The following is a 22,742-nucleotide window of genomic DNA, read 5'->3' as shown; positions in this document are numbered from 1 at the left end:
TCCAAATGGAGATTAGTGACAAATGGTGTTCCTCAGGGGTCAGTGTTGGGACTGGTATTGTTTAACATCTTTGTCAGTGAGGTGGACAGTGGGATTAAGTGCACCCTCAGCAAGTTTGACGATGACACCAAGCTGTGCGGTGTGGTTGATGCTCTGAAGGGAGGGGATGTGCCATCCAGGATTCTGACAGGCTGGAGAGGTGAGCCCGTGCAAACCTCATGAAGCTCAACAAGGCCAAGTGCAAGGTCCTGCACATGAGTCGGGGCAATCCCAAGAACAAACACAGTCTGGGTGATGAGTGGATTGAGAGCAGCCTTGCAGAGAAGGATTTGGGGATGTTAGTGGATGGAAAGCTGACTATGAGCCAGCAATGTGCACTCACAGCCCAGAAAGCCAACTGTATCCTGGGCTGCATCCAGAGAAGTGTGGCCAGCAGGCCAAGGGAGGTGATTGTCCCCCTCTACTCTGCTCTCATGAGACCCCACCTGGAGTGCTGTGTTCAGCTCTGGGGTCCCCAACATAAGACAGACATGGAGGGCTATGAAGATGATCAGAGGGCTGGAGCACCACCCCTATAAAGACAAGCTGGGAGAGTTGTGGTTGTTCAGCCTGGGAAGAGAAGGCTCCAGGGACACCTTGTAGCAGCCTTCCAGTACTTAAGGGCACCTACAGGAAAGATGGGGGGACTCTTTTATCAGAGAGTGTAGTGATAGGATGAGGGGTAACAGCTTTAAACTAAAAGGAAGTAGATTTAGATTGATGAAGACATTCTTCACTGTGAGGGTGGTGAGACACTGGAACAGGTTGCCCAGAGAAACTGTGGCTGCCCCCTCCCTGGCAGTGTTCAAGGACACATGGGATGGGCCTTTGAGCAACCTGGTCTAGTGGAAGGTGTCCCTGTTCTTTCGAGCACCCATCCTTCAGAAGCCTCTAATATCTTTAAACATGAAGGTTTGTTTTCATAGTGCTTACAATGGGATTTCTTTCAGCATAACTTATGTTCTGTCTCACAACAATAACAGTTTTAGTGTGACGTGTATTTCTTTTAAGGTGTTCAGTCAAGAAAAACAACTTTTTTTAATAGTCATCTTTAAGTCCAAAATTAATACAAACCCATACATTTTCCTTTAAATTGTAAACTTGTTAAATAATTAGTCTAAGCATATTTTCACATTCATTTGGGCTAAGAGTAGCCTGTTATCAGCCAGCATTTCACATTTTTGCAACATAGTTACATACCACAATCCAATTCTGTATGGTTCTTGTGATCTACTATACACAATTACACCTTTTAAAACTTCTGGATTCTTTTTTTTAAAAATATGCACATAAAACTTCTGCTGGTGTTGCTGAATAACTAGTTGATCATTAACGAGTCATTTGGCAGCTTTAAGTTTGCCCATAAATCCATGAAACCAAGCTACAAAAAACCTGAGACACCCAGCAAGTGAATACTCCAAGCATTTATAACTGTAGACCAAGTTTCAATGTAAAATGTCAGGAATACAGTCGCTATTTTGTCTGAAGAGGTGGGGGCTCTTTTTTAATTTTCTTTTTTAATTTTATTTTTCTCTGTTGAAGAAAATACTCATTTCAGCTTTCAAGGTACAGCACATTTGCTATAAAGTTGGATGCCAAACCGAGGAGTTCCATGATGTTGGTCACTACCATGGAAATGTGTCTAGAAAGGCACAAGAAATTTCTTGGGTACTTTTTTCTTTTCTCTAAGCACAGCACTGGTGACAGTTTTTCTAAATTTAGACATGTACCTGGATCTAGAACTTCTGTCTTTTCAAATCAGATCTCCCTCCACATTCTCCCTAGCGTCCCTGCACAAAGATGAACCTATGTCCTCTTGCTGAAGAATATTCTTCAAAGCAGTACTCTCTGGAGACAAATAATATAACTGTAAAAATGGTTTAATTTATTCTAAAAATTGGCACATCAGTGAAAGATTCCATTGAAAAGATTCTATTCTTATTAAATGTAACATGTCTAAAACATCAAAGTTCTCAGTTCTGAAGCGTATGCTGCTTAGAACTGCTCCACATCATGGGCAAAAAAGATACAACCAGCAGGAAGCAGCAGAATTCAGCAAACACTAATAAATAGTTCCAGTGCTTCCAATAGTACAGAATCACAGAATCATTTAGGTTGGAAAAGACTTCTAAAATCATTGAGTCCAACCGTAAACCTAACACTGCCATGTCCACCACTAATCCACGTCCCTAAGCACCACATCTAATTGTCTTTTAAATATCTCCAGGGATGGTGACTGAACCACTTCTCTGGGCAGCCTGTTCCAATGCTTGGTAACTCTTTTGGTGAAAAAAATTTTCCTAATATCCAATCTAAATTTCCCCTAGAGTAACTTGAGGCCATTTCCTCTTGTCTTATCACTTGTTATCTAGGAGAAGAGACCAACATCCACCTTGCTACAACCTCCTTTCAGGTAGTTGTAGGGAGCGATATGGTCTCCCCTGAGCCTCCTTTTCACCAGACTAAACAACCCGTTTCCTCAGCTGCTCCTCATAAGACTCATTCTCTAGACCCTTCACCAGCTTCCCCAGTCCTGCTGGCCACAATATTTCTGATACAAGCCAAGATACCATTGGCCTTCTTGGCCACCTGGGCACACTGCTGGCTCCTGTTCAGCCGGCTGTCAATCAGCACCCCCAGGTCCCTCTCTGACTGGCAGCTCTCCAGCCACTCCTCCCCAAGCCTGTAAGCGCTGCTGGGGGTTGTTGTGGCCCAAGGGCAGCCCCCGGCATTTGGCCTTATGGAAACTCCTCCAGTTGGCCTCAGCCCATGGCTCCAGCCTGTCCGGGTCTCTCTGCAGAGCCTCCCTACCCTCGAGCACATCAACACTCCCACCCAACTGGGTGTCATCTGCAAACTGACTGAGGGTGCACTCGATCCCCTCGTCTAGATCATCAATGAAGATGTTAAACAGGAGTGGCCCCAGTACTGAGCCCTGAGGAACCCCACTTGTGACTGGCCACCAACCAGTTTTAACTCAAATCACCACCACTCTTTGAGCCTGGCCCAAAAGTGTCAAAGCAAGCCGACAACAAAAAATATTGAAATTTTTCTATTTGCTAACTGTAAAGATTTTTTTAAAGTGACAGATAATTCACTCTTATTTTAAAAAATAGAAAAACATTTACTTAAGTAAATAAAGAAAATCTAGATTAGGGCAATGTGAATTATAATGGTAATTCAGTTATTTTTCTAGTTAAAGGCATTAGTTCAGTACATTTTCATGGTTTTACAGTGCACTGTGATTAAGCCTTACTCAGAAGGTGACCTTATTTGGGACATAGTACTGTGAACATTTGGCAGTGCAAATCCATACACACTACTGTGAACATTTGGCAGTGCAAATCCATGCTATCCAAATGAAACATAAGAATTGGAGGGGGGGGGGAGCGAGCTGAAACAAGTGATATATCAGAAAAAATAACAAAGCTGATTGTCAAATTTTGAAACTGTTTTGCATGTAAGCATTTAAAGTTATCAGAAATACAAAAATTACTAAACTTGTAACTGCTATAAAAATTTAGAGTTTTTAACTTACAAATCCAACATCTGAATAGAAGCTTACAAAACACATTCTGAAAGCAAAAACAACACAGTAGTATACATCGCTGTTCTCTCTTCACATGCATTTCTTTAAACAAATTTCTCAGCCAGTCTAATCTGAAATACATCTTCAGAGGTTATGACCATCAAGGATTTTAAGCTGTTTATTCTGTTTTCTTTGCCTGTCTTTTCTTAACACCATCCTGGTGCTGTTCAGAAGACCGTTCACAGACTGAGGAGCCATTAGAAGATGCAGCACCTTCACCCTTCACTTTGGATGGTATCTTCTGCAAGCCAAAAAACATATGGCCTAATGCAGCCTCAAATGGACCAAATGGAGAAGTTGCAGATCTTGTCAACATCATTGTTACCTATCAAGAACAAAGATCAAGTTACAATAAAAGTTTTAACGACTTCACAGCAATTGAAAACTAGTTCAAAAATGCATGTATGGCATTTCTAATTTTCTACACAAGCATGAGGCCGTCCCACCCAGAACAGGAATATGTTCATTTTAGCTTCAATTGATCAAAGAATGCTTTACTTTCTGATCTACGCTCTTCACACAGCTATACACAAATGATGTGCACAAATAACTTTCTGTTTAAGTTTACTAAAATAATCCTAAGAGTAAACAACATTTCATGTCATACAACTAAGGTGAAGAGCAACTTTTATGTGTAAGTTTTGTAACCTTGTTCAAACTGAGAAACTGTAAACAGAGTGTCTACTTCAATTTAAATTGAAAGAATGCAGTGTGTAAGCACCTAAGTATGTATGCACAGCCAGACTTCAGTTAGAATTACAGCCATATTCATTCCATAAAGCTGAGAGATTTAGGTAGAAATTCATTAGAATACATAACTTGAAATCAGGACAGAAAAAACTGTTTTGTAGTTCCAGATACTGGACAAGTTTATATTGCAACAGTTTCTACACTTTTCAGAGACATGAAAAATTTCTAAAACACTACACTAATACGGGACTATGACAAATCCACAACTGTTGCTTTATGAGTTAAGGAGATCCTCAAGTTCCCGATTGTCAGTATGATCATCAGTTTAAGAACTTACTCACTTCAGTGCAGCCTGACAGCCAGCTTCTGAACACAGCTGTAATTTCCCACTTCCACAATAACATTTTCCTTTCCTTCTCCATTCCCAGCATTCCCAGCTGAACAATGTCTTTACTGGTTTAAGCACAGAATCATGAACATCAGCTTGAATGAAGTCTTGGCTCCCTACACCAGATTCTCTAGAATTAAACTTGTCAGCTTCTGAATGGGAACTTTTAGACAGTCTCTAGTCTGTTCAGCCGCAGCTTTGAAGCTCTTAAAAATCACCAGACTTTTGCTACCACAGAGACTACACTTTCTTATTAGCTAATAACCCTGAAGACAGGCATCATCCTGGAAATTAGCAAAACTGGAGGAATTAAAGGATTCAATAGAGAAGTAGTATGTATTTTATAATAAAAGCAGTTACAGCTACTTCAAAGTGGTTTTGATACACTTTCTCTTCCCACCTAAATACTTAGGCTGTGAACACTTTAAGCGAGATGAGAACCTAATTGGCTTGTTTTGCAAACCCACAGATGACTGCACAGGTACAAAGAAGGCATTAAGAAGATAGCAAAAGGCAGAGAACGGGAGAGCTTCTTTCTGCAAGCTTTGTCTGAGATTATGGACATACAAGCCTGGCATATCAACTGCTGGGTGCCAAAATTCTTGATTCCCCCCCCCCGCCACCATTGAACAGTATCAGTAATGGAGTAGGTCTTCTAGTATAGAAGACTAAATACAGGTTTAAGACTTCAGTAGGAGATGGCCTTCCCATCCAGAAGCATGCACTCTAACTTGTGATAGGATGTTTGAGGGCATATCTTCTGCTCGGAAATAATGAAATTAAATACTTCCTGTTATTCAGTTATTTACAACACACTTCCACATTCTTACCTTGGAGACAACAAGAAAGACGGTGTATAAAAACACAAGGTTGTGTCTTGCTATTGGAAAGTACTGGCTGTGTTGCAGGGTGAAGAGAACTGCTCCTACCAAAGTTACCTTCACGGGGCTGGAAATCAAACAGACTAACATTAATTTCTCTACTCTACAGTAAAAGCTGCCATCGCCTGGAAAGCAATAAATGCTCCTAGTGTGCAAAATAATTATTTCCGAACAGAACTAATGAAAACTTGTGGTACCAGTGACAAGGTCCAAAACCTAGCTATAATTAAACTAAGACTTTCACTTCATATACTACATTTTCTGTCCATAATATAGACAAGCATCAAGTTCAGCACTACTTTACACACCCAGGAAACTTGTGTTTGACAAATCCTCCTCAAATCAAAGACCCTGTTCAGACTCTGTACATCAGCTTGCTCCCCTTCTTCCTCTCCCAATGTATCTTATTGAAGAGTTAAATCACAAAGCTTGCACTACCTGGACTAGACTTAAAAATAGGTTCCTCTCCTGTAATCCAGGTGTTACTCATTCTAAGGAGTTGTTTAAGGTGTTGAAGAACAACATAGTCCAAGTCTCTGTTCACTGTGACACTCCAGCAGTTCCAGGGTTGTAGTCACCATATACTTGACTTGAGTCAAGGCTGTTTTACCAGGTTTTGCCAACATAGCTATGTTGACTTGAGACATGCAAAGATTTACACATTCTAGCCATCTTCATTGTGGTGGTAAATCCCTTGCTGGATATGCAGTCAGAAAATAGGAGAACTTTTGTCAATTATCTAAAGTCGTCTGAAGAGAGAGCACTAATATCGTGGCAGAAAATTCCTGTGCATTTCTTGATCTGCATCTACATGTGACATGTACAAGTGACATTCCCGTTATCACAGAGCATCTAATGTAGACACATTCTTCACTGTCTTTTCAGTAACTCAGAAATTTATTGTATCAACTTCCTGCTCAGGAAGTCCAAAAAACAACTGTGTGTATAAATGCATCTCATCCATTTGCAGAATGTTTTATCCATTTAACTTTGTAACCTACTTCTATTTAATATTCTTAAGCTTTATATATTAAACAGAATTGTAAAAATCCTTTTTGAGTTACTTGAGCCACATCCAAAATGGAGAAGGAGAATATATGCAGGCACTGCCATAGTCAGTAAGCACTGCTCTAGTGTTGCACCTCTAAGTAGAGTGTTATTTGGGTTTACAGTGCTATTACTCACAGTGACTGTTTCCTTATGGAATTTTGCTTTCAAGACTGTCACTTAGGCACTGACAAAGGGATAGAAATTCTAAATACCTGGAATTTCAGAAAAAGCCAACAATTTACATAAGCCATAAAACGTTGAAATACTGCCAAAGAAAAGGCTACAAATTTCTCTTCTGTTATTCTGTTGCTAAGAGTGGCTGCAGAAAAGCAAAACAACTTTTTTTTTTTAAAAAAAAGTATGTAGATTTCTAAGGACCTGAGAGTAACATGGGAAACACAAATGAATTTTAGGAAATTACCACAGTGAGCTTATCTTGACTTACAATAATAGCTTGTGGATTTCTAGCCTGTCTCAATAAACTAGGAGACATGTAATATTCCCATTCTTTGCTTCTGCAAGAGAAGTAATATTTCCTATCTTGCAGTACATTTTTGCTTTATTGAATAACCAATTTGCACCTTCTCAAATAATTCATATCTCTGGAGGAAAACAGTAGTACTGTCAGAGAAGGTTAGAGTGACAATGCTCAAAGGAAGCCATCTTAGTGATGGTTAGAACATGTAGACTTCATGTGTATACTTCTGGTACCACTGTCCTTTCATTTTGGATAGAAAACCATGTCCCCGTAAAGCAAATTGAGTCAAAACTGCTTTCCAGCAACTTCCTACTGACTCAGTACTGCTTTCTGTCATATAATTTTTGTTGACTCAGCTTCCCATTTGCTGTTCTTGTGCTGTGAACCTAGAATGATTAAAACATCTGTTAAAATTACTGAAGATCATCAACCGGTCTTTCACAAGATACACACCAAAATCTGAACCACTAATAGTGCCTGTAGGCACAAGGAGTTAGCAAAATAACAGTTAACACCTTGCAGTCTTTTTTAAAAACTTACTAGGACATCTTCAGTAGTTCGTTGGTTTCAGGTTTCCACACTCCTCTCACCAGCTGCTCAAAGTTGGAAATAAGGCCACCACCAGCTCCTGAAATTACAGAGATTTATTACTGTATTTATTTATTACTGACTGCTACAACTACTGCACAACCTGTTATTGCTCCCAGCAAACCTCATTACACCAGGTGCCAAATGTGGCACCCAAAGCTCAGACTTAAAGAGATTAATCCAATCTTTTATACATGTATGACTTGAGCAACCAACATGAAACCTCAGAGGTTTAGCTACTGCGTAAGAACCTCAGGTTTACCTTTATGTGATAGCATCTGAACTGATGCACTCATCACTACAAACAAATGCCTGAATTCCCAAAGTAAATCTACAGAGAGGTTTATCTTGTTCCATTCTTCACATCATCACGTAAGTACAGAGAATGCCTCTACAACTATGAGGACCCTCTGCAAGAAAAGGAGGTATGTATTTTCACATTAAAAGAACACAAGATATGAGGAGGTGTTAAGACACTCTGGCCAACGAGATTTATCTGTATTATAATCTGGGAAAATAATATGTTAGATCATCATATTAACATATGTTATTTTCCAAAGCAGAAGAGAATCAAGCAAACAGAAACAAGAGCTGCACTATTTCCTGAAGTGGTTCTAACATTGTAACTACAAAAACAGCTCTAGGAAGGTAGCTTCCAGAGCTGTAAGCCCAACAGCAGGCAGGCCAGAAGGTTCATTCCTGTGTTTAAAATCAGCTAATAGTTACAACACAAAAAGCTAAGAAAACAAGTTCTCTTCTTCAGCCACATCCAAGGAAAACAGCTCTGAGGAAATATGATTTTGGAAACTTTAATAACAGCACCAAAGGTACATGGAAGATTTATTTCTTTATTGCAAACAACTGCACACCCTACCAGTCCTCACAACACCATCTGAAGGGATAAGATGAACCTCCCTCAGAGTCATTCAGTGTCATCCTTAATCCAGGCAGAAAAACTGCTGCACAGCCATTTCTCTTGAGGAGACAACAGACTGTATTAGGACTACCATATCCAGCACAGCAAGGAACGGTGCTACAATTACACTGAAGGGCTAGACATTTAAATACCACTCCAAAACATCACAATCCATCAGAACAAGATGTTATGCATGTTACCTCTGGCCCAGCCCACAGCTACCATGACAAGCCAGGCATCTTTGAAGTGACTGTCTGCATGTTCAATGCCAGCTGTTATCTTCCAAGTCCTAGTCACTTCTTTCATTCCTGCAACCAGAAGCCGAAGAGGGAGAAAGGCAAAGCACCGGCAGAATATGTCTTGTGGACAGTAAAACACAAGATACCTGAAAATAATGAGAAAACCCATTAGCAGCATTCAAAAGTTTTTGCTAAGGAATTCACTTTCTAATAGCCTTCAAAGATACGTCTGTAATATGACTAGCAAAGCATGATATACTACTCATAACTCACTGCCTTGTGTGCTAGACACACTGGAACAAATCTGAAATACTTCTGAGCATGCTTAAGTTCTTGTACCAAAATCATCAAACATTATTTGAAATTGTTCTTACTGCCTTCATTGTCCTAGAGAAGAATCCATTAAAGTACATGAGAAACAGCTTTAAATTTTACTGTTCCGTAGCTTATATATCATGTTTTTACAATTCAAATTATTAAATTAGTGTCTGACTGACTGTGTGTGGTTTGGGTTTTTGTGGGTTTTTTGTTTCGTTGGGGTTTTTAACTTTTTTTAACAGGATTACAACAGGGTGGTAAATTACATACTGACACCATGCTTTCATACTGATAGGTACATGGAATTACATAACTTCAGCAAGAATGCTTCCACTAGTTGGTGTCATGCCAGATGAAATGCACAGCTATTTTCAAAGAGATTTCTCATCTTAGTAACCACCAATTCTAGCTTTTCCAGCTTACCAATTGCAAGCACATTTATTTTTTAAAAGCATTGAAAGCACAGTACTCAAAATCTTTTATCAATTGCTGTAAAAACAAAGTAAAGATGGCTAACAATGAAATCCTAAACTGACTAAATTTTGAAAGATTAGATTATGTGGTGTTTTATTGTAATTCTTCAATCATAAACAAGATTCAGTTCTTACAGAGACATTCAAGGGCTCAAAAATTTAATCAAGATTAAGTATCTAGATTACTTCAGCACAGTAATAAGAGAGTAACAATTAAGTAATAGGAGACAAAGCCTTTAAGTGATGGGAAGGGTACTTTTTCATTTTCTAAGGAAAAAAAAAAAAAAGATACTTGCCTGTTGGTTTAGGCTTCTGAGCTCAATCCTTTTTACCAAGAATTTCTAAGGCTATCTCTTTTTCCTGTTTACTCTGGCTGCAATGCAGAAATGCACCTCTTGTATCTAGTTTACTTTGTTAGAACTACTAGCAGACACAACAACTAAAGAGTCATGCTTCATGGTTAGAGATTAAGAAATCAGGACAGCACTCAGGGTTTGGAGTTTACAGCAGAATGCCAGGAAGCTTCGTCCCCAGAAAGGTAAAGCTAAGCTGAAGACTTGTCTGAGTTAAGTATTTTCTTTTTTTTGCAATGGTTATAGTATCTCACCACTGCAAACTTCTAAAGCTTCTCTTCAACATCTCCCACAATGGAACATGCAAGAGCCTATTTCTCACATATAGGAAAATTAGCAGAATTTACATTAATAGCTAACTACAGCTTTGGTGTTCAAGTTTAGCTTTACTTTTGATCTACTTCTAGTCTTCCTTTTTCTCCTATTGTAAAGTGAATTGCCGTTGTATGCAAGCAAGCTTCAGTTGATATGAAATCAAAAATTTACAGAAAACATGTACTTTAACAGATACTGCAGATAGGCATTTAAGACACGCACTCGACAGACAACACTAACCAGAATTAATTTACAATCGCAGACTGTTGTTTTAGGATCCTGAAGCACAGGTAACTGGATAGAACCTAGCATTGCAGTCCCACCACGGCATTTTGTCCATAACTTCTGCTGGCAACACGTGCTAACAGCAGATGTCGCTGTCCTACAGTCTATCTAAGAGCATTTCTCAAGCATAGCACAACCCCTTTTATTTTCCAGTTTCATGTATGGCTTCGTTTCAAATGATCTGAGACCGACAATTAAAGCCAACATAAAGAGAGAACTTTGTAAAACTAGAAGCTTAAAAGGTTTCATAACTTTCACAGCTCTTCGTTAAAACCTCATCTGCTGTGCACAGCAAATGACATTTGACCATGTTAAGTTCAACAGAAATCACTTTCTGTTTACGTGTACTCCTAACTCATGTCTTTACTAAAACAAGCAGACACATCTCCCACATCAGACTAATATGAACTATAAGCAGATTCTATAAGCTTTGTTAACACTTCACTATTTATGACACATTAAAAATTTCACCAATTTGCCTAAATGAAATCTATCATCTTCTATTGCAACATGATGACCAGAAGATTAATATCTAGATATACATAGACAGATAGAAACACTTTCATTTTAATGAATTTGCTATTAGAAAGCCTAAGGGGCTACAAGGAACAGATACTAAAGATATCAAGCAGATAACACTCTCATTGGAATTGAGATTTTAAAGTTCAAAACCCACTGCTGCTCATAAAGTTTGTGAAGTTTGAAAGTTTCTTCAAAGATCACTTTCTGGAACAAATGAACTCCACTGGAAGTCCACCTTTATATGAAAATAATCTAAATGCTTTTTTTGAATTCCAAAACAGGCCAAATTGCTGCCTTGTTCACATACCTGATTTCCCATTCAGCTCTCAAGTGTTTACCACTATAATGCCCATCCATTTGGGAAAGGGCAAAAAAAAAGAAAAAAAAAAATATGTCAGGAAGCAGAAACTAGAGGAGAGTAAAGATGATTTGTGTCTTAGATCCCCAATTACAGAAAAGTTCAAAATTTTTATATCAGCCAGGTTCTGGTCTTCAAGAGCTACTGCGCTGTGATTACATCTTACCTATATCTAGAAAAGCTGTAACTGAAGTCCACTTCACTCCAAAAGAATGCTTTCATCTGTCTGACCAGGAATACTATAAAAATCTAAGGTAAGTCTAGTTTAGTGACTGAGCATTCTGTTATACAACAGCCTGTAAGAGTTGCTGTCTTAGGAGCATTTTACTCCTATAGAACAGGATTGTAACAGCTATTTTGCTGCAGTGACTTTCTATATGAAGAGACAGCATCCAAATCCGTAACATCTTTAAGTTAAGCTTCTGATTTACATGGAAGCTTGAGGGTATAATACTAGTTTACAAAGTACAGCTTTCTCAGAACCAATACTACTCATTAACTCAATTGTAGCTGCTTACCACACTGAAGATGCCAGTAGTATATTTGCACTCTTCGCCAGCAACGCTACTGGAGGTTCTGCAAGCATCAATGAAGACAAAACTGAACCACCAAAGCAATAAAGCATAGCACTAAACCAGCAGGCAACTGGACTTCGGACTGACACTTCCACAGCTCCTGAAACAAAGGGAAAAGATGCATAAATCAAAATAAACATTTGAGAATCATATCATGTTTAAAACTCAGTATTTTTCAAATCATGCAGTCCAACATCGTTCCTTTACATAATGAAAAATCCTGCAGAAATCTGTAGGTTTTCACCAGAAAAGTCTTCAGAAATACAAACCAGAGTACACTGACTTAAGCATATGCTCTCTAAATAAAAGTGAAAGACTGACACTGTATTCTCTGAACATTTTCTGTGGGTTGGTTTATCATAACTCTTTGGCTACCAAGAAGAAAAAGCTTTCAGAACATGGCTGAGAGGTCTCATTGTTAATAATCTGGCATAGATAAATAGTTGTTTTCAAATTTGTATTAAAAATACAAAAGTTGCTTTGCTGACCTAGACAGGATTAGCACTGGTAACTTTTAGGCGGTTGGTCTACAAATTCCATTTCTGCTTTTGAGTGTTAGTGAATTCAAGGTCACTGTTTTCCTTTTTCCTTATAACGCCCTGCTCACTGTGTTTGCTGACCAAAATGACACCAGTATCCAAAACAATTATTAAATAGTTTCACCTGCAATCCTGAACAGAGAAAAAAAGGTTACCTGAAGCCATAATAATAATAATAGACTCGCAGTTTGATTTATTATGTTATCTTTAAAATGAATTATCCATTTTAAATTGCAGTTGAACTATGCCTAAGAGTGTTCAATATTGAAAGATTATGCTAGAGGTAATGGGAAGTCTTAACCAATTTCAGGGGGCAAAGCCAGAAATATCCTCAAGTAGTTGCTTTGACTATTTCCTTCCACTGCAAAAGTCCAATGTTGCCAAACCTTCCCCTTTACGCAGGTGCAGAGCTGTTTGCCTGAACAAGTTTCATAGTCCAAAGGCTGAATTCACAAAAGCAAAGATGAAACCTAGTGTCTGCCCCAAAATGAAATGTGATGTATGTTCCCAATTCAGAGGGGAAGCTTTTGGTTTGTCAGGCATTTCTGTGTGAAAAGCAGCTTCTTATTCAAAATGAGAAGCTCAAACCTATCAAAGAGAAAACAGCGCTCTCAATACAACTCACTTCATACAAAAGTATTAACAAGATTGTTCCAGTTTTAGTGTTGGCACAGCTATCACATATTGCAGCACTACGTAAACTCCTATGTAACTGCCAATTTATAAAACGAGCACTCCTAAGCATTACAGAATATCTGAATAGAAAGTAATACCTCTTTTTTTAAAAAACTATTGCATAATTTATTTTCCATGCTGCAGTACCTGGTGCTCTAAGTTGGTTACGCTCAGCTTTGTTATTGCATATTACCATTTCTCCAAAATAGCTATCTATTATGTTTGTGTGCATAAAATTAACAGGAGAATATTGTAAAGCCTGCTAATGTTACTTAACAGCAAAAGTAGGAATACAAAGTGGGCTGTTACATCCAGATCCCATATAACTGAATGTGGACCTATCTTCACCAGCATATTTGAAAAGGGTAAGACATCTGCAGAATATGGTTTTTGCTTACTACATTGAGGGTTCCTCAATTTAAAAAAAAAAAAAAAAAAAAAATGCTGACAGACATTGCATTCAGAAAAAAAAGCAAAAAATATATTAAGTAGACACACACCGGTCCAAAGTAACTACAGTAGCTTCCTTCTCACATCTAATTATTCTCTTGTTTGATGACACAGCTGCATTACAAGTACTACTATATACCTAGCTTAGCATGAAAGGACTGAATTCCCTTTCTTACAACAAGAGAATATCCTACTCCCACATTCAGCAGTACTCTCTCTGTTGAGTAACTCCACTAAATGCTGCTCTGGTATTATAGCACAAAGTGACCATACAGAGAAGAAATATCCCAAACTTTACAAGACAACGAGAAAACCCAGTTAACAGGCAGCCAGTGTAAATCACAAGGAAACGTGCTGGAACTGCTGAGTACTGCTAATACATCAGCACCTGTGTTACGCCCAAGCTTTAACTCCTGGACAGACGTAATACAGGATGTAATCTGCACAGTATTCTGGTTTTGGAGTGAGACCGGTAACCACAACAGGAGGTTCCACATCCAAGAATTGTCAACCTCCAGATCAGGTTTAAAAAAAAATAATCTTACACTTCAGACATCCAATGTCAGGTGGGTGCGCACGAACCTCTCTTTCATTAGCATGAAGCTTCTCACCTTGCATTAGAAGAGAAATAATCATCTTAACATCTTACTGGCAGCCTTCACTAGAATACTGAACTATCTCCTCCCCCCCCACAAAATGCAGCATGACTGAGAGCTACCTGAGAGCTGCTTCACTTTAGCAGGTGTTGAGCCAGTTTACTAACATAATGAAAGTAAAGCATTCCAGGTGCTGTGTTTTTGAATCTAACACACCATATTCTATTTTTCATGCACATGGACATTGACTACAATTAATGAAACATAATGTAACAACTAGTTTTAATGAAAAAAAATTAAGATTCTCGAGTATAAGGTTTGAAAAGGTTTAAATTTTCTATTGTACATTTGTATATTGTTTCTCTCCTACATATTCTGTGAAAATATGTTCACTATTTTTCACTTCCTATATCAAAGGCCAGATTAAAAAATAAACTTTAAAAAAATAATTCAATGAAATGTTGGAGTTATTATAAAATTAGCTTGTTCTGTTCTCTTTTCAAATCCACTCAGATGCCTTTCAGCAATCACCACTTCTCCACTCTTCCTTTCCCCCACAGCTAGCAGTAAGTGGTTTCCAGTTTTGAGGACACGTATAGAAATTACTATTATTATTACCAAATTGCCCCCTATGACCAAGCTCCAAAACAAAGCATGTAAATTTCTTCATTAAGCTACAATGTGTAAAAGGACAAGAGCTTGGAAAGTCTACTGCACTTCAAGATTTTTGTTGGTCAATGTTAGAATTTTCTTGGCTGAAACACTGGTATTTAACAATTCACAGCTGCTTCCTAACAAGGAATATACCCATCATAGAAGACAATGAGGAAAAAAATGCTGATACTAATTTAAACTTCATCTTACAGTTGCTACGTAAATTATGACTTGCATGTAACCTTTCAGAAAACAAATTCAATTTTAAGTGAGTCACATGTTTTTAAACAAGCAGTCACTTATATTTGTCCTCTGATGCAGCCTGTAAAACTAATGAGGCATCATACAACCATGCAAAATATGATCTGCCAAAAGGCCACTAGTACAAATAGTATGTTTTAGAAAGTAAAGATAAAGTTTCAAAATGCAAGGACTATTGTTGAATACAGTTTTAAATGTTGTTTCTAGACCACAGTAATTAAAAAAACCTTGCAGCAAAGTATTTCTATCAGTAGGATAAATCTGATTTAATCTTTCCAACATGTTCCAAATAGACAATCAGTAATCCATACCACATGAACATCTAAAGAGCAAACCAGAAGGACTTGTATAAGTTTTTATAGCACCCCTATTCAACTATATATAATAATATCAAATAAGCTAAAGGATTTAGAGTCAGATTTAATTTAGCAAAACTATGTCTAAAAAATTAATTTTCTTCAAATCACCAGAATCATGTCACAGAAAACTTGCAAGAACAAACCCAGTATATTCCTTCCCAGTTTGACACATCCTCAACCCTCAACACCTTTTTCTGTCCCTTCATCCCTAAAAAGGAAAATTGCCAGTTCTACAACTGACTGAAGTTACAAATGAGCAACTCCTAAGCAATCCTAAACACACTAACCAAGAACTCTTAGTTTAACACACTGGAAAGCAACAAGTTGGTTGTCACTGCTGTAGTGCACCAGCACTTACAAAGGAGCCAGAAAATCTAGCTAGAAGGACTGGAAAAGTCCCAGTTAGTGTGTACTCATCCATGATACAAATACCCACACTGAATCTGATTTTAAGCAGTGGGGTTTTGGTATTTTAATGAAACAGTAAGCCAGGATAAACCAAACATGGCTCTGGCTTGACCACATACTTCTTATACCACCAGCCACTTAAAGTTACTCAGTCACACCGTGAAAAATAGCTACTGTTCTAAGTTTCCAAAATGAATGCCTAGAGAATATTAATCAATTATAGCATATCCATCCTATTTCATAATGACTGCTTTTTCAGTTATGATTTAAGATTCAGTTCAAACTACTTGCAAGTGAGCAACAGACCAGCATGCAGTCATCTGAATTACACTTACTAATTCAAAGTATTAGACTCAAAAGTTCTGAACTTTACAGTTATTAAGCCGAAAAGAAAAAAAAAAAAAATTATCAGCATGGATCTGTCAAGACTTCTGACAGCACACTTCTACTGTCGAAAACTCTTGTCTTTAAGTGTGTCCATTCCATATCAAGGTAGTGCATGATAACGTCAAATACCTTTAGAGAGAAAGTCCCTTTTTGAATGGAACAGTTATATTACACAATGCCTCAAGTCAGCACCCAAAAACAATTTTAGCAGTAGTAACAAAATTTGGTGAAGACAGTAGCACACATAATCATTTTATATCAGTGTTCAGAGTCTGCTAAGTGCACTTACTCAGCAAGAAGTAAAAATTCCCCTTGACACATCTATGAAAGGATCAAAGAACAAGCTCTCACAAAACAAACAGCACAGAGCCTTAAAAGTCTGAAGCAAGTAGAAGCTCCCAAGTCTGCATGATAATCCTGAAAGTCAGTTTAGTTTCCTACACAGTTATGAGCTGGGATGCACAGTTACTGTAACAGTCCAAAGCCACACCACATGCAGTTATTCTAAACATTAAAACAAGGCTAGTCTCTACATTTGCGACAACTGAAAGCTAGGCTCGGGGTTAACAACCATAATGCAAAAGATTTTCCGGAAAAGCGCACGCAGAGATTGAAGTGTCATTAAATGCACTCATACAAAATCCAGAATCCTGCTACCGGGAGTGAAAAACTTTCCTAATTTAATTTTACGATCTGTGGGAACAACATGAAATGTCACTAGCACACAACCTGCCCATTAGATTCCCAAGCTGTGTTTCGTAGAAGACAGAACTGCCTTAACAGCTTCCTGCATATGCAGGGTGTGTGAAAGATACAAAGCCATGAGTTGAACAGCTCTCCTCTCACCTCTCAGCTGTAATACCCAATGGCAAGTCATCAGCCTGTAATCTGCATTCATTCTTTGCATGCATAAACCCAACTTCAGGGGTTTCAGGCCTTTTATTCTTGGGACTTTTAAAATCTTAAACTACTGAAAGGTTTTCAACAAGACTCCTGGTTGATTTCACCAGTGCCTCTAGTTCTAAGAAAGCAAAAAAAGTTCGGCTGGGTGCTTCCTATGTGGTTTCTGCAGTCAATTACACATTATTTACTGACAGACGGACTAATGAAAACTGGAGACAAATTTACTTGCATGCTTATGGACTAACAGAGAACATCTGGATTTTGATGAGAGAACAGCACCCGGCAGGGCTGGAGATGCCAGCGGAGCCCCCAACAGCAGGCCCGTGCAATGCTTCGGTGTAAAAGCTGGAACTTCTGCTCAGCGGGCTCTCGCTTTAGAAGCCACGAGGAGCGCTGGCAAACGTCTCGCTACACCAAAGGAAACACATGCAACTTGAGCTTTAGTGGGAGTACGCACTAGAACTGAGGTTTAGCCACTCACTGTCATTAAAAACAAAAAGTAGCGGGGGGGGGACAAAAACCAACATCAAAACACCACTTTCTAGCATTTTGCAGGCTGGGCAGGCCTCGAGGCAAAGGACCCCCGAGGTGCTCTAACACCTCACCCTGGGCGAGGCACCTGCTGCTCCTGCAGAGACCCAACGGCAAACCCCGTGCAAATGCCGATCACCCCGGCATCGCCCGGCACCCCCGGCCCGGCCGCGCTGCCGCGGGCAGCCCCGCTCCCGGGGACTCCGGCTCCCCTCAGGCACCCCCGGCCATCTTGCCCGGCAGCCACCCCATAAGGCGGGGGTGGCCGGCGCCAGACAGCTCCCCGCCTCCCACCTGTGGCCTGGCCCGGCCCGGCCCGGCCGGGGGACACGGTGAGGGGGACGGGGAAACACGGGGGGCGACGGGGGAACAAGGGGAGGGGCTCCGTCCCGCCCCGCCAGCCGGCCCCGCTCACCCCGCTGCTCCTTTAGAGCCATGACGGAGGCCACGTAGTGCGCCAGGTCGAAGAAGGGGAACATGGGCAGGCGCGAGAAGAGCAGCGGCACCTGCCACAGCTCCATGGCCGGGCGGCGGCGGGACAGAGGACCGGAGGACTTCTGCCCGGCGCGGCGACAGCGGCCGCCCCAGCGGAGGTTTGGCCCCTGGCGGCCGCCGTCAGCGGCGGGGCGGGGCGCGGCGGGGCGCTCGGCTCCGCTGAGGCTGCCGGGGGCTGGTGAAGGCGGCGGTGTGGCAGCGCCTCAGCCCCTCTTCAGGTGGCGGCTTGTGGCTGTTCTTCCTGGCGGCTGCAGCTCGCGGGGCTCGGTGTGCTTGACCTTGTGCGCTGCCTGGCTCCGCTAGTGCGGCTGAGCCCCGTCAGGCCCTCCCCAGGCCGTTCACGCTACCTTCCCTACTCGCGGACAGTTCTGGGTAACCTCTGCAAAAGACCGGAGGGGGCTTGTAAAAGCTTCGCCTTCAGCTCTTTGTCCAAACCGCCTTGGGCCCAGCCGTGCAGTTCCCGGTGGGCAGACTGTGTTTGCAGGCCCGCGGGAGGGAGGATCGACGCCCTCCCGGCGGGCCCAGCTCGGCGCCGGCTGCTACGGTTGTTCACCCTGAAATGTGTTTCCCTTCCCCTCGTCCTGGCAGCCTTGGACGTGGCAGATGTTCGATGCCCCTCACCTTTATAACCGTATTTTGCCTATCTGAACACTTGACATCTCTACAGGGACTTCTGTTTGCCTTTTGTTACAAAATCCTGATAGTCGTGGTGCACAGTCAACTTGAGATCGGTTGTGGTTCCCAGAGCCTTTTCTGCACTTGTGCTTCTTCTGTGTCATACGTTGCTGCATCTGGCTGTTGTTATGCACAGGTCACCATCCAGGTGTAAGTATGATACCTTACCTTCATCCCTTTTATTCCCGCCCCCCCCCGACGCGAGGAAACAAACTCTACAACTCGGCGAGAGTTCTAATGCAGGTGTGTTTATTCCGGCCGGTGTGCAAGGGGATTTCTCCACAAAGCTTGCACCCCGTCTCTGGCAAGTAGCCAAATATTTATTACACTAAAGTATACATATTGATTAGGAAAGGCCGGGTTATTACAATTAGTTTGGGGGATAGGTGTGATTATTATAATTATTTCTCGGAACTCATTTGCATCGTCTGAACATGCGTAGTAGGAATAGGTTGAGGGTCTTTGGTGGTCAAGGGCAGAAGTACGTGCTCTTCTTCGTGGTGTTTGCTCTTTCCAGAGCATGCGCTGTGAAGCAAAGTCCAGGTGTCTTCTTCCTAAATCGTCGATATCATCCTCCCTAGATAACATCTGAGAGTCCTTTCGTTCAAGTTTAAGTTTGCCTAAGTGCCCATTGAGGGTTTTGAGTCTCTATCAGTGAGTTCTCTTTTTAATTCATATCCCAGGGCTACCTGCTATCATAGCCAATCCCCAAACTCTCTGGGTAAGCTACACTGAATCCACAGAACAGTCTGGGCAAGCCGGATTCTTAGGCAACGCTCAGACATCATCATATGTTGCTATAAGTAAATAATTTACAAGGAAAGTGGTAATTTCTCTGGAGCGCCCCCTCCCCGTAGAATATTTCTTCAATTCATCAAGAGTAGTTAGGATTACTAACGTGGATGCTCCAACATGTGGGTTTTTTCCAGATTGATGTCATGTCTTTATCACCTGCTTAATAATTACTGAGAGTGTTAATACCGTACCAGATCCTGGTCAGAACTCAGCAGAAACCCTTTTAATACATCTTTACATCCATTTTGATAGTGAAGACCATTATTGACTGTTTTAACTTTGAAAGGTGGATCTCTAACCAGTTTTGCATCAGTCCTACAGTATTTTCAACAGAACTAGTTTGCTCATGAGCTTCCCAAGTCAAAGATCTACAACTCCAAGATAGACAACATCTGCGTTATCTTTGTCCACCAGACTGACTAACTTGTGATAGAAGGAAATTACTGTGATGTTGACGCTGTTCTTGAAGGACCCATGTTAGGGGTTGTTGGTCTTGGGTTTTCTGCCTGTTATCTTTTGGATTTTTTCCGCCAGAGAAGTTAAGTTTACTTTTTGTGAGTCTTTAGCTGTTTTTCCTACTAAAGAAGGGCACCATTTTTGCCTTTTCCGTTAAATTTCCACAAGCTGATGAAAAGAACTGTTAATGGCTGCAAGACTTGCATGCTCTGTGCTGAAGTTAATCAAGCTAAGCAGTCTAAAAACATAAAATTTCCTCAGTTGGTCTTAAATTTGTTCTTTGCCTACCAAGAACCAATTTCAGGAAATAACTGGAATAACTGTAGGATAATTTCTGGATCCTACAGGTTTATACAAGGATAACTGGGTTATATAAACTGGATCCAGGTTTATACAAGGAAAGACAGCAAACACCTGAACTTTTCCCAGAATAATTTTACCTTGCCATGAATAGTAAGTAATTCTTTTCATTGATTTTCCTCTTATTGATACCATCTTCATGGAGTAAGTTCTTATTCTTGTAATAAAATATTGTAACTAATGTGCTAAGTTAAGCAAGGCGGGTACTGTAACAAACTATTGTAACTAATTTGTTAGGTTGGGCAGGGCGGGTACGATACATTTGAATGATCTGTAAATGTTAAACCATAAAAATGTAAAGTGTGCCATTCGGTTGGAACACTGTAACCGTGTCTCAGAAACCCCACCTAGAGCTGACATGTAACTGCTGTTGGAAGAAAAGCCCGCCAAAAGGATGGGATCATGGGGCTTTTAAAAGATCCAATAGGAGAAAAGCGCGCCAGGAGACCAAGGCTTCGAGACTTTCAAAAGACCCCATAGGAGGAGGACATGCACCCCACCCCAGCAACTCAAATGACCCAATGGAAAAGAGCAGGACAACTATCTGACGGGAGGAGATTGGTCAAAGACGATGGCACAACAGTATAAAAAACGCTCGATTTGGAACTCGGTGCACCCAGTGCTGCTTTGCCTGTTGCTTCCCACCCTAAATCGATTGAACCCAAATAAAACTATATATATTTTTATAAAAATTGGCTTTGTCTGCTTATAACATTCTCAACATATCTTCCTTTCAGTTTGTCCAGTGACTTGTTTTCTCCTAATGTTTGTGCCTTATGCTTGTACCTGGTTTCTATTTTCTGGATATTTCCATCCTGTGTTTCATCTACGTGAAGAGCTCAAGACTTAGGCAAAGACACTCTTACTAGTGTCATTATTAATATTTCTAATTCTTATTTTCTGTTGTGCTTATGTGCAGACATAGAAGCCACAGTTTGTTTTCTGGAGAATGTTGCCTTGCCCCAGTTGATACATAATAAATAAGTAAGCTGTATTCTCAATACATGAAATACATTTCAATACAAAAATCAGTTCAGCATCATTTTGTTTCCCACTGAACAGTGATGTGTGTCTATGCAGCTGCAGCAATAGAGGAGTTGCTGACAAGAGTTTTATACACTGTAGTGATCCTCTACTCATAGGCTGTAGAAATACTAGTTTCTACTCCTTGCAGTACTGTTTTGTTCCCACTGAGTGGCATCAGGTTCATTGCTAGAAAGTGAAAATTATTCAGACTGTCACTCTGCTTCCCCAAATTTGGAAATATTCCTATTGTATGGATTATTAGATTAAATTTATTTCCCTTTCTTAGAAGATCTCTCAAACTTAAGTCTATGCATTAGAATCAAGTCAGATGAAAATAGTAATCTTTGCCAGATAGGAAAACGGACATTCCTATTGTCTGTTCTCTTCCTGCCATGGTTGTGATTTAAAGTCATCTGCCACATTGTCTTCTTCCAGTCCAGTTCCCACTCTGTTCTGTAGTTTTTTGCCTCATTCATGTTTCCCCATTTTCCAACAATCTCTCATCCTCCTCAGGCTGCTTACTTTGATCTTCTAGTACATTTTCTTCTGTTTCTTCTCTCTATAGCACCATATATTTATTAACCTTGCCTATTTCTTTCAGTGTCACTCCTCACAGTTATTACCGCATTCCCGTTTCCCTGATATTTTTTTGCTTTTTCCATGCCATCCTCACCATCTTGTCATGGCATAGTACACCTCTCGGTCTCCTGTCTCTCACTCTGCCTATTCACCCCATCTTTATCACCTTACTCATGCATGCTTTCAATGAGCACTCAGATATTCAGGCCTCACCTTTACCTCTGCATACCTTCCAGCTTTGTGTTTCACTACTGTTACCTTCCTTTTTTTCTGCAATATTCCTCCAGTAGGTCACCTTCTGTCTCCTTTCATTTTTTTCCCTGACCTTGTTTGCTAAGATGCTTTGAAAAAATTAGCTGAGAAAATAAATCATAGGAAGTTCACTTGACCATTTATCTCCTAACATAACATTATTTTGGTTTATTTTCCTTAGGTGCTGGTTGACACCGATCTAGCTTGCAAAGTGGAGAAATAGAAGTGTTTCTTGATCTGAGCAGTAGTGTGGCTTAGACTTACATCTGCCTCAGATCCCTCCT

General features: G+C 40.3%; 1 protein-coding gene across 1 annotated transcript; it reads right to left on the bottom strand.

Annotated features, from left to right (window-relative positions):
• Positions 1-1,051: 1,051 nt before the first annotated feature.
• Positions 1,052-18,414, bottom strand: TMEM38B (transmembrane protein 38B). Its single transcript, XM_074932762.1, has 6 exons — positions 18,236-18,414; positions 12,001-12,157; positions 8,820-9,004; positions 7,656-7,743; positions 5,537-5,654; positions 1,052-3,953 (listed from the first exon to the last, which is right to left on the bottom strand). Exons 1-6 carry the CDS (start codon positions 18,339-18,341, stop codon positions 3,747-3,749), a joined length of 861 nt encoding a protein of 286 aa, XP_074788863.1. The 5' UTR covers positions 18,342-18,414; the 3' UTR covers positions 1,052-3,746.
• Positions 18,415-22,742: the final 4,328 nt, after the last annotated feature.

The sequence above is a fragment of the Athene noctua genome, chromosome Z, assembly GCF_965140245.1.
Source record: "Athene noctua chromosome Z, bAthNoc1.hap1.1, whole genome shotgun sequence".
In the NCBI taxonomy this organism is placed as follows: Eukaryota; Metazoa; Chordata; class Aves; order Strigiformes; family Strigidae; genus Athene; species Athene noctua.
Note: the sequence above shows the minus strand (reverse complement) of the source record. Positions and strands in the feature narration are given on the sequence as shown.

Bases quoted from the DNA above. Each gene is read 5' to 3' on its own strand.
- TMEM38B (XM_074932762.1), bottom strand. From the start codon at position 18,341: ATGGAGCTGTGGCAGGTGCCGCTGCTCTTCTCGCGCCTGCCCATGTTC. The intron at 12,158-18,235 runs GTGAGCGGGGCC...CCTTTGTTTCAG, and splicing joins GGCTCTAAAGGAGCAGCGGG to GAGCTGTGGAAGTGTCAGTC. The intron at 3,954-5,536 runs GTAAGAATGTGG...TGTTCTTGATAG, and splicing joins TCTTTCTTGTTGTCTCCAAG to GTAACAATGATGTTGACAAG.